General features: G+C 43.2%; 1 protein-coding gene across 3 annotated transcripts in view; it reads right to left on the reverse strand.

The window, feature by feature from the left end:
* The window catches only part of SFSWAP (splicing factor SWAP), a 28,606-nt gene extending 17,040 nt beyond the window's left edge, over positions 1–11,566 (reverse strand). Inside the window, exons 1-11 of one of the 3 annotated variants that reach the window (XM_027901367.1) lie at positions 11,168–11,278; positions 9,202–9,339; positions 8,618–8,787; positions 7,922–8,059; positions 6,391–6,476; positions 3,524–3,749; positions 3,031–3,146; positions 2,050–2,185; positions 1,418–1,655; positions 1,090–1,221; positions 638–731 (exon numbers count right to left, since the gene is read on the reverse strand). In XM_027901367.1, coding sequence (XP_027757168.1) covers positions 638–731; positions 1,090–1,221; positions 1,418–1,655; positions 2,050–2,185; positions 3,031–3,146; positions 3,524–3,749; positions 6,391–6,476; positions 7,922–8,059; positions 8,618–8,787; positions 9,202–9,281 — 1,416 coding nt within the window. In that variant the 5' untranslated portion in view covers positions 9,282–9,339; positions 11,168–11,278. Of the gene's footprint in view, positions 1–637; positions 732–1,089; positions 1,222–1,417; positions 1,656–2,049; positions 2,186–3,030; positions 3,147–3,523; positions 3,750–6,390; positions 6,477–7,921; positions 8,060–8,617; positions 10,987–11,167 lie in introns of those variants that run through there. The other 2 variants (XM_027901366.1, XM_027901368.1) reach the window with 2 other exon arrangements.
* Positions 11,567–12,095: the final 529 nt, after the last annotated feature.

Here is a 12,095-nt window from a genome sequence, read left to right on the forward strand (position 1 = left end):
AGTAAGAGAACAATCTAATGAGCTAGCACGAGAATAGTTACAGACACGGATGCCAAGTCTGGCTATCATCCTTCTAATAACACAGACTAGGAGAGGCAAAGCAAGTAGGAAACTGCTGTGAGATTCTGAAGCTCCAGAATTGTTTGCAGTCATGACAGGACTCTTTAACAAAACCTTTCTTAGAAAAAAGCATGTCAGAAAACTAGTCCAGCCTCTGTGCTGCTGTTGTACAGAGAACCATGAGGCACATGAGAAGGTACAGGCGTTAAAATTCGTACCTCCCCTTTCTGACAGCACAACACTGATCACAATCCTGCACAGCTCTAAACTCCACAAACACACATCCCCTCCTAGAGAAAGCCCGAGGATTTTAAGGTTGTCATTTTATATTGCAACCACAGTGAAGTGGCTTATACTGAAAAAGAATTAAATACCACTCCACCTCACATATCCTTACTTAAATGACGTACAAAACTGAAAAACAACGAAAAAAAGCATCACATCCTTTGCTGCACAATCTCTCCATAATTCAGTGTTCCATTTTTTTAAAATGTCTCACGGTAACACAACAGATAAACCAGTCCTTTTCCCACTTTCACTGCATTTTTAGTAGGAGTATATACAAACACACATGTACCTGGCAGTTGTCACTGCTCTCTTTCTGAAGGAAGAACTGTTTTTTAAATTCATAATATGCATTATACTGGTGCCATGGTTGCAGGAACTCAAACCTGTGAAAAGAAAACCGAGTATGTGAAAATGCACAGGAACATAGTGAATACCAACAATCCCTTTGCCATCTACTTTTCTCTAGCAAAAGGAATATTATTTGCTGTTTACTTATGTCTGAACTTCAGAGGATACAAATTCAGAGCATGCTTACTAGAGACATTTTTGATAGGCTGGGTTTTTTTTGAGAATTTGGGTAATAATGTTTTGGCATTACTTTTAAGTAGGTCCCTGAATTTCAATTTAAAAAAAAAAAAAAAAAAAAAAAGACAGTACTTTTCTACTTGAAACCCTGGTAATATATTTAAAAACGAAATCCTCAACTTTTCAAATGCAAGTTTAAATAAGATTTTCTCTTACCTGAGATCATTCTTGGCACGAACACTGGTTTCAAATTTCACCCCATTCCTAGCAACATACTCAGCCAGCTTATCAATGACGGGTTGGATATCTGGAGGTGGAGGTATAATGGCAACCACAGGAGCAATTGTGCTGAAAACACCAAGAGTAAATGGTTCTTATAAATAGAACATAAATACCTTTCAGACTCTTGCTTTAACAAAAAGGTACACAGAGGTTTGTTCTCTGTGTGCATTCCATTCAGTAAAAGAACACTCCATACACTAAATATTCCATATTGAAGGGCAGGAAGACCCCTGATATGGATGAGTAAATCTGCACAAGGTACCTTGTAGATGTTGTGGTGGAGGTCAGCCCACTGCTGCTGTCACTCGTGTCTGGGGGAGGTGGGGGTGTGGTGCCAGGGGGGGGAGGCACTGCTGCCACCCCTGTAGTGCTGGACACAGTCACCCCTGCGGGCAGGGCGTTGTAGTAGGTGGCAACATCTATTCCTGGAGGTGGAGGTGCCAGGCAGTAGGTGCCATCAGGGAGCATGTAGTAGCTGTAATACATGGCTGCCACCGTTGCTAGAAGGAGACACATTTAAGAACAATGTTCTAATTAGAAGAAAAACACCCAATTAGAAGAACAGTTATTGCAACAGTGCAAACGCACAGAGAATCCTGATTCACACCACACACTAAGAAATGGTACTGATTTCTTGCGTAAAAAAAAACAACTGAGAAAAAGAAGGCAGCTCATACTAATGCACTCAGGCTGACTGAGAAATAGGTGGCGTAAGGGACAGAATGCACAAGTACTGAAGGTTACAGGTAATAAAGAATGCACCTTCAAGGACTCAGGGGACTGAAAAAGAATAAACACACAGGATGAAGCATGAAGCAAACATTCTCTTCCCACCAGCATCCCCACACAAGTCATCAAGACACTCCAGCAGCTGCCTAATCACAAAGCACTTACAATCAGAGGAGTATTCTGCCTGTGACGTTGGCACAGCTGCCCCGTCTGCTGACTGTGCCGTGGAGGAGTTGTTGTCTGACTGCGCTTTGCGCACCAGCGCTGCAAGGGGGTGATCAGGGTCCACCACCTTCAAAGGCTGGAAAGATTGTCAGAGGAGAAAAACAGATTAAATTTGGAAGTACATATTTAAGGCCCAAGAGCATCAACATATTTGGGAAAGCATATCTGTCTAAGTTAATAGACACTGAAAATTCTGTGCAAATTTCTTAATAGAAGTTACTCTTTTTGTAGCTCTCATATCATAATTAACATCTCTGAAAATTCATGGAAAACGAAACAAAAATAATTCCATGTGAACAGAAATGCATGACATTAAAAAAAGTGGTTATTACTGTTAGCCATTTACTGCCATGGCTGGGATAAGCCACAGAACTGCCTTGTCTGAGGCAGCACCAAAGCCATTCCTCTGAAAGCCTCAAATACATCCAACCATCTGTCAGTCCCATTATTTTATCACTGCCCAGACTCAGAAAATAAAAATAACTAACACATCCTGCAAAATTTACATGTAAAGAGTAGTAAATTCTAGTGAAATATTATTTGCTGAGAGTGCTAATTCATGTCAATATTTTATTCACTAAAATCTAAAAAGAAAACATTCTCAGTTTATATACAGAAGGCATTAAATACCTTAATCTCTCCTGCTTCAACACAGGTTCTGTGGGATAAATCCTTGAGTGATGCCCTCAATATCAGAGGGCATCAAAAATAGAAATATAATTCCTTACAAATGGAAAAATAACAATTTATGTACTAGAGAAAAGATAACTCAAAAGCCTATCAAAACAGACTTCAATTACAGCCTGAGAAAAACTCCAAGCCTTTGTCAATAAAAGACCTGAACATCTGCGTATTGTAATTTTTGTGTCCATGAATCAGGTGTTTTACAAAATAGAAAGTGATTTTATTATGGTCAAGTACCTTCATGAGCTCTTCAAGCCTACTGCACTTTTTTGATGCAAAGAGACTCGGATGCAGGTAATTTCCATCATCGTCGTCATCATCATCATCATCTTCCTCAGATTTGACTCTCGAGTCTAAATAAAAGCAATACCTGAATTGTATTTGGGTTTGCTCTGAGTTGGCATTGGGAGAGAAAGATGACACACCAAAAGCATGAATTCTTAAGCAAGACTCAATTATATAAATTGGCTTATCCACAATGACAAGAAGATACTGCCAAGCATCAGCAAGACATCAACAAGACTAATACTGAAGTGTTGAGTCCTTCTGTTGGGCTTGAGCTACATGAGAGCTTCTAAAACCTCCAAAATCACAACAGCTCCAGCAGCTGAAAGCTTTCCAAAACAGTATTTAATTTAAGCAAGGTTTTGAATCATCCCTTCAACCTCAGCTGGGGGATAACACCAAAGGGACGTGACCCCAGGCCAGGCCGGGCCAAGCAACGACTCACGTTTCTTGTCGTCCGCTTTGCTCTCGGAAGGGGCCGCGTATCGTCCCTCCTTCATGGCCTTCTGGATGAACTTGTAGTAGGGGTTGAGGTAGTGGTCGAAGCGCAGGAAGTCGAACTGGGAGTTGCGGGCCTGCTTGGCCTTCAGCATGATCTCGAACTGCGCTCCCTGCTTGCACACGAAGTTGGCCGTCCGCTCGATGATGGCGTGCATCTTCGCTGTTGGGGGCTGGGGGAGGGAGATATCACATATTTGTGTTTCCACAGGCAGCTTGTAGGGTGTGTTACAGCTCCAGAGGGAATTAGAAAGAGCAGGAGCTCCCTGCCCTTCTCAGCTTTCTTTCAGCACTACAAAATCACCAACACAGTCCCAACCCTCCCCAGCTGCTCGTTCAGTTCCCTTTGTAAGATCAGCACAACTGTTTCTGCCATTGCACACCAAACTGAAGGGGAACAAATCCTGGGTGACTTTTGGTGTTACAACACCTCAAGGTTATCTGAAGACTCACAATGTACGGTCTTCACCCCCAGAGCTCCCCTGAATTCTGTTATCTCTAAATATGCAAATATTGTTCCCTAACCAGAAAAGTTTGTTACTTTGCATTTGCTTGGGAGGAACACGTTGCCTCTCAAGACCAACACAAGAACTGTAATTCCTATGTGCTGTCACATTCCCCTAAAGAGTCATCGAACACCTTAACAATTAAAGAAAAAATAAAATTAATAAAGTTATGCAGCATCCACGCATTCCACTCCTGAAATCCCATCTAGAGAGCACTGCCATATCAAACCCAAGAAGAGAAGAGGAGAACAGTTAAAGAATGAATGAACATCATTCACTGTCTTTAATTTCAGACTCAGCCGTTTGTCATGTGCTTACTAAACTGCAGAAACACACACTATGTGTGCCCACAGAGACTGAAGTGTCACACTAATGATTCGGTTTAGCTTTGCATTTTTATTGGTTTAAATATAGAACTATGCTGCAAACCCCAGAAAATGCTTTTTTTGGAAGTTTTACTTGTCCCTTATAAATCCTAGCAAAGATTATTTTCATTAGAGGCAATGAAGTTCTTAATAAACTGATAACAAATTGTGCATTATCGTTTTCACAAGACATACGAAGTTTTTGTGATTCTATCTCTCCTCAGAAGTTATTAACTGATAATTTCCTCTCGCAGCCCACTTTCATAGCATCCACAGATTACTTAAAATGCACTGGTGAAAAAGTCATCTCTGCCCATAATCACAGTTTGAAGCAGTGGAAGAACTCCAACTCCTGCAGTTGGAGTTGCCACACACTCAAAATTTCCCAGCTCACTACAGCCTCTGGACCTTTTTTTGCAGTTGTGCTGCCTGAGTCATCTTCAATATCAAATATTTGCATTTTGTATTGTTTTGTATTACAGAAGATATTTCATATCTGTCTTTACTGAACTGCACCTTGCAGGCTGTGAGCAAAACCTCCACATTAGCAATCTGGCTCTCAAATTCTAACTTATTTCCAAGCAGCTTCCTCCCCAGAACGATTCAAAGTTTACAAGTGACCTTTTCCAGGCTTCTATTCCTCCCAGCAGTTGAAATAAAAAACACAGAATAAATATGTTCCCTGGTGAAGCTGAATGACTAGAACAACACCAACAACAAATCAAGGCTTGCAAAAAACCCAAATCCTCACAATTCCCAATCCAAGGTCAAGTATACATTGTTTTCAGAGCTGCTGTCTGGACATTTGGATGTTTGCTAGTTTGGTTTTTTTTCACTCAATACCAAATACATCTACATTTTGCTTTCTGTTTATGTGAATATACTGGAATTCAATAACTGACTGGGAAATTACTTCATTATTTAAAGGCAGCATATAAAAATCTTCCCTGAATTTAGAACTAGGTTGGTGAGCACCTCACTAATGAAATGCATTACAAATTGTAAAGAAGAGGAAGTAAAATTAGAGTAAGTTGCACATTAGTTTGGTTAAATAGCTCTTATTTCATGTAAAAAAAACCCCACAACAGGATAAATATTTTTAATTAAAAGCTAATGAAGTAGAAAAACACTCTCACACAAATATCCTGTGCTCACTATTAGTTATTCCAGCAGTGTTTTGAATCTTTGCTGGCCAAGCTTATCAAGATGAGAATATCAAGTTGAGCCCACACATAAATTAACACTTTCATGACCATGGGTATAGAAGAATGAATATTATTTGACTTCCCAGTATCTTTTACAAAAATTGATACGAATTGAAAACCCTCATGGTTAGAACTGTACTCAGGTGTCTGTTCAACTCCCCTCAGGCAGCAGGAAAAATACACAAGTTGCAATTAAGTTTAAATTATGTAGCAAATTCTGGTGACATCACACGAAGGAAAGAGCTTCTCTAGACTTCTACAAGCTCATTCTTTCAAGTTATTTCACACTTAGGCTAGTTTCAAACCCAGCCTTTACACTTGGCCAAGTCCTATCCCCTTCAGATTGGGACTCAATTAAAAAGAATCCAGAGAAAACCTCTTAAACAGAAGCAATCTTTTGGTTTAATGGACCCAGAATGTCAACCCTGACATCTCAGCAAGAATCCATTCCAAGAGCAACTGCCCCTTTCTCTGCATTAACTAAAAGAATATCACAAGTGATACTAAATGCACTCGGAATAAGCCCTGCAATTATTTCAGTGAGAAAAAAAAGAAGATTCAAGAGCGTTCACAGAACTCAAGAATTCAAGAAAGAACATTTGAAATTAAGCCACTCTTTCAGAATAATTTAAAACATACCACAGTAAAGTTAACAGAAAAAAAACCCAACCCAGTCACCAAACCATCAATTCCTCAAAAGTTGGCAGAAGTGCAGCTGAATTAAATTTACACACTCACCAATTCCACATCAGAGGGTACATTCAGTCCTGGAGGGGCAACGAAAGGTTCTTCGTTTTCTTCTATATTTTCTGTCTGAGCTGCTTCTACAAGAAATGACACAAGAAAATACTATAGGACAAAACATGTCAAAGGACCCAAATGTTCAAGAACAATTATTAAAATAAAGTATATCCAAAAGGATGTGCGATAAAGGAATTTATCAAGTGTAACTGTAAATTTGCACTGAAGACATTCAAATATGGTCATAAAGGACAATTTGTTTAACGTTCTGTTACTTGCTACAGCAAAAATGTCCCTCTGAAAATATTTTGCTCTACAAAATTTTATAATAATTCAAGTGAAAAGTTTACTTTAGAAAGTAACTTGTTGTAATATCTATTCTACTGGCTTTGAGAGAAACTGTAGTCCAGTTTTCCCCTCACAAACTAGACAGGACACCTGACCATGGGAATTCTGGGCACAGCAGAGCAGCCTCACCACGCATGAGATGGCACAGTGATCACTGCACACAAACCAGGAAACAAAAGGGCTTTTTGGTTGTTTTCTGGTGGGTTGGGTTTTTGTTTTTTTTTTTTTTTTTTTTTTAATGAACTCGAAGGGTTTAACTCTCCAAAGACACAGAGAAATTTTAGCATCAAGGAAAGAAGGAAGAAGCAGACAAATCAGAATGGGAGGGTTTCTTTTGGCAGCAGCTCCCGCTAACACTATCTGGGGACGGAGTCTAAAACAAATGAATTAAACCCCAGAAGAGAAAACGCAATTCAGCATCAGACAGAGCACAGAAAAAACCCTCTGTGGAATGCAAGCAACACAGACACTGCCCTGACACAACCTCTCCCACACAGCAGCAAAAAACACCGAATAAGCTTTAGCACCTAAAATGATCCTGCACTGCAGCACACACACCTTGGTAAGAAAAGCACATTTCATACCACAGTACTTAGGCAACCCAACTGTTAATTAAACAATCCTCACTCAACTAAGACATGGTTCAAAAACCAGTGAAAGCTTCTTTAAGGCTTCATGCTAAAAATACAAAGTTATTGTAATTAGAGATGGGAACATGAGAACTTAATTCTGTACTTTTAAGGTCATGGAACAGGCCCACTATGTTGAAGACAGACTCATTTCTGATAATTAAGATGACAAAATCTAAACTTAAAAAATATATATTCTTATTAATTACTATTCTATGTTGACAATTTTATTTTCCTTCTTGACTAAGAAACAGTGTCAACAGACAGCCAAGTGAGGAATTATTAGCTATTTCTGCATAAGGACCTGCAAGACAGCAAAATTAAATTCCTGACTGCTGCAGTATTGACTGTGCTGTAACAGAAAACATTTAAGCTCCTCAAGAACAAAGTCTGCAAAAACTCAGTAACAGAGTCCCATAAAGACTTTGATGAAGTGCTTGGAGAATTTTTAATTGCACTTGAATGACACAGATATTTTCAGCCTGCAACTGCAAGACATAGAGGTGTAGAGTCCTCCCTCTCAATTCACCCTGGCTATTTTTTCCCCTTACCTCTTTGTTTTGCAGGTTGGTGCTCCTCTTCCTCAGTGGGTTCTGAAGGGTCATAATAATCACTGCCATAACGGAATCCCACTGCATTATAGGTACCATCCTCTGCCAAAGCTTCACTCAGTCTTTTATATTCCTCCTCTTGAACAAAAATGCAATTGCCAACATTAGAACACATTTGGAAGCTAATTGATTAAAAAAAAAAAAAAAAAAAAAAAAGTAATAATTCTTACTTCAGTTTTAAAATTAGAAGTTGTCACCTGATCATTTTTTAGCTTTCATTAAAACCTGAACAGAAAAACACAGCACGTAACACGTGCTGACCACTTAATTCTTCTTGAAGAGACACAGGCTGTGGATTAAGACACTCTAATGCAATTATGCACATAAAGCACGGAATTTCACTTATACAACACTAAAAAAGAAGCACAGTGTGTTTATTTGGGGGCGTTTTGGGGGAGGTGGGGGGGGGGTCTGAAATCCCAGCCTGCCCTCAGGATCTGGGCAGTTTCTGTGTGGCTCTACAGTTAAACTATCCTGAGGTCCTCTCCCACACGCAAAGCCTCCCGCTTTTCGATTCCACTGGGTACTGTCAAGATAACATCAGAAAAAGAGAGTATAAAATTAGGAGTAAATTTAATTGCACAATAATTTCTTTCAACAGTGTGCTAAACTCAGGAAGTTTCCTGGAGCAAATACCTTGCCTTGCCTCCTCCTCAAGCAAGTCCGTATGCAAGGCTAAATACCTCTCTTCATCACAGAGGGCTTCTATTCTAGCCTCCTCTTCCGACAGCTGATAATCTCTGTTCCACGTGGAATACTCAGCATCGTACTCAGAGAGGTCATGCAGGTGACCACGCCCATCATACCTGCAGGATGAAACAGCTGGTCAATGCAAAGAACTTAGGGCTTGGGTTTATGTGACTACTTAAAATACTTACCCATTAATAATGAAAAAAGAAAAAAAAAATAAAGTACTTATACGTTAACGCGAACTCTCCCTTTTTAGAAGTTACGATTAATTTTGCTAATCATTTGTCACCAACTATCGAAAATTTAATAGTCTAAATTCCTCTCAAAGAAACTACTAAATTATTAACAATTAAAGGCAAAAAAAAAGGTATCCTTTAATATTTTTTTTTTTTTTAAAGTGGGATCCATTTCCTTAACAGCTCTTACCGTACGTGCTTCAACCAACCAATCAATGCCACTTGCAAAATACGTTTTTTTTTTCTGGAAAGTTCAAATAGCTTACATTCACACAAACCCGAGTACATAAATACCTATCCGTAAGAACCAAACGGTCGAAATTTCCTCGCTTCTTTCCTGCTAGTCCCGAACTCTCAGGAGAAATCTTCACCATAGAAACTTGCGTCCATTGGAGGTAAAATCATGGCTAGGCTCGGCCCCTAGCCATTTGGCTGAGGAAATAAGTTCTGGGTTATGTGATAGAGAGACACACATACATAGGAACAGTAACATAAACATGCAATTTACGGAGGTTCACCGCAAAACCGGCAGAGATCGGCGACGGACAGCGCCCGTCTCCCAGGAGACGGTTTGGTTTGGTTTGCAGGAAAAAGCACTGCCCTGGGATAATGTTTGTGCACCAGCAAGAGAAACTGATTGGAAAAGTAAAGTGACAGTAAACTCGACTCCGCTGAGGTGTCTTCCCACACACACACAACTCTTGGCTTGTGCCAACTCGCTAGACCAAAAACAAAGAAAGTGAAATATTCTCGTGGCAAAAAAGCGAGCGGAACACACGGGTCTGGTTAATCAAGCTCTGTCCACAGGCAAACTTCAACCCAAGTCTTCTCATGGCAATGTGCTTTTCTCAGAATGGTGATAATGGAGACTTCCTGCTGCTGGAGATAAAAGGAACCTAAGCTTCCAAAGGAGTTTATAGGATTAGCAATTGCAAGCTGCCTCGACTCACAAAAGTACGTTGTTCGGGTGTTTCGGTGCTGACATACACATACTCAAGTGTTTGCTCCCTACAATTTCTGCACCATCTGGGAACGGGGCTGCTGCTCCACAGGACCCCCAAAACAGCCTCTACCTGCCCATGAGATCTGTCACAGATGTGACCTGGATCACAGGGGTGCAGCGTGACACCTCCATCCTCGTGTCACTGAGAGCGGAGCACAACCACGAACACCGAGGGCTGTTTTTCCCTGTGTTTGTGCTTATTTCAATTTATCAAACTGATTTCAATGACAGAGAAGTCATTGACAGTACAGACACCAAAACAGTGCAAGGGCCATTTCTTTTTTCTCCAGTCTTATGGAAGGGAGTGGAAAGACCTTCCCTTACTGACATTTTTCCAAGCCAAATGCAGCTCTTAAGTCACAACAAGAAAATCAAGTCCAGCACCAAAGGAATGATGAAATTGAGGGAACAAATATCTACAGTATGTCATGTGATCCTTTTCAAACCAAAATCCTTCCCACTGAGGTTTTCGAGGTCAGCCACAACTCTTGAATTATTCTTTCAGTGCTCCACTGAAATACAACCAACCTGACCTCCCATCTTCCCTCTCTCCAGCAAAACATCCAGAAAACTCTTTCTGAATGAATTAATTTCTAAATCCCACTCTGCACTGCTGAAACAACAACTCAGAGACCAGAGGGAACACCAAAGCAGATTCTACTCCTCTCTCTGGCCACCAACGTGGACCTACTGCATGAACAACAACCCAAAAAAAGCCGCCTCTCATACAAAACTTGAGCAGCAAGCACCCAAAATCAACTCCACTCTGACTAATACAGTGAATCGTGGCAGAGGGAAAAAGTAATTAGGCCAAGAACTGCTTTTGGGGTGTCCCACCAAGAGCCTGCAGCCAGACTATGTAGGAGAGATAAGAAATCCCCACGTGCTCCGAGGTGGGTAAAAACAACCCTGCGATGCCCACACTGCACCGTTCTCACCCAGAGAACACGCAGCGCACCTAACAAGGTATTCCCAACACAGCCGAGCTCCCCGGGACTCCGAGTGAGAAGCAGAGGATGTTCGAGGTCCGCACTGAAAAGGAACAGCCCATTCCCCGCTCTCCGCCGCGCCCTGCCGGGAACCTCCAGCGGGGAACGCCGAGCTCCCAAAGCAGCCCCCGGAGCGCTTCTCCAGGGGGAGCCGCCCTCGAACATCATCCCCCGCCCTCACCTGCCCACAGCACAAGGGGGGGAAAAGAAAGAGGCTATCACAGGAGGAGGGCTCGCAGCACGGTCTGGGGGGTTGTGTTACACCGACCTATCGATCATGATCTTGGGGTCTCCCATCCAAGGAATAAGGTGCCGCCCCTGTTCCTGGTACTGGGCCTTCTCATCATCCCGGAACAGCTTGCAGGCATAGCCGAACACCAGCAGCTCCACACGGCTATTCCCGCCTCCACCTCCGCCTGCTCCGGGGGGCCCGGGCACCGCTGCCCCGCCTGACAACAACATCAGGGGCGGCGGGCCTGCTTCTTCTGGAGTCCGTCGAGACCCTCCGGCCCCTCCGTACATCGCCGGGGGCCGCAGCGAGGCGGCGGCGGCTCGCAGGCACAGCGACTGTCCGAGCAGCGAGTCCCGCCAGGGCCGGGCCCGCGCTAAACCCGCCGGCCCCGCAGCGCCACGGCCGCCATCAACCCGAGACAAAATGGCGGCACTTCCGCTTCCGGTGCAAGGGCAGGGCCGAGCTGGCTCTTGGGATCAGCAGATTCGCCGCAGGCTCCGGCAGGCAGAGCGTGAAACCCGGGGGAAAAACTCAGCCTAGAGAGGCTCCACGGTACCGGCGAGGAGCGGCGGGTTCGGCGACAACGGCCACAGGGCTCGACGGGGACGGCGCGGGCGGGGGAGCAGGCTTGGCGAAAGTGCGGAGCGCAGGGGGGGTGGAGCGGCGCGGAGGCCCCGCCCCCGGCGCGCGGGGGTTCTGAGGGGCCGCCTGAGGCGGCTCTGGGGGGTGGGGTGTGCGCTCGGTTCGTCTGGGGCGAAAGGGGCCCCAGCGGGGGAAAAACAACAACCCACAGTAAATTTTTGATAAATAAAAATTTCCAGAGGGAGAGGGAGGCTGAGGGGGCTTGGCCCCGTGTTGGGGCCTGCGCGCGGAGGTGCAGCAGGAAGCGGGGATTCCCCTCAGGCAGCGCCCAGGGAGCTCAAGGGGAAAGGAAAGCCTGGGAGCCAAGGAGGGAATCGCAGCA

The sequence above is a fragment of the Empidonax traillii genome, unplaced genomic scaffold (assembly GCF_003031625.1).
Source record: "Empidonax traillii isolate 1590-97213 ecotype Southwest subspecies unplaced genomic scaffold, ASM303162v1 scaffold780:size295419, whole genome shotgun sequence".
Lineage (NCBI taxonomy): Eukaryota > Metazoa > Chordata > Aves > Passeriformes > Tyrannidae > Empidonax > Empidonax traillii.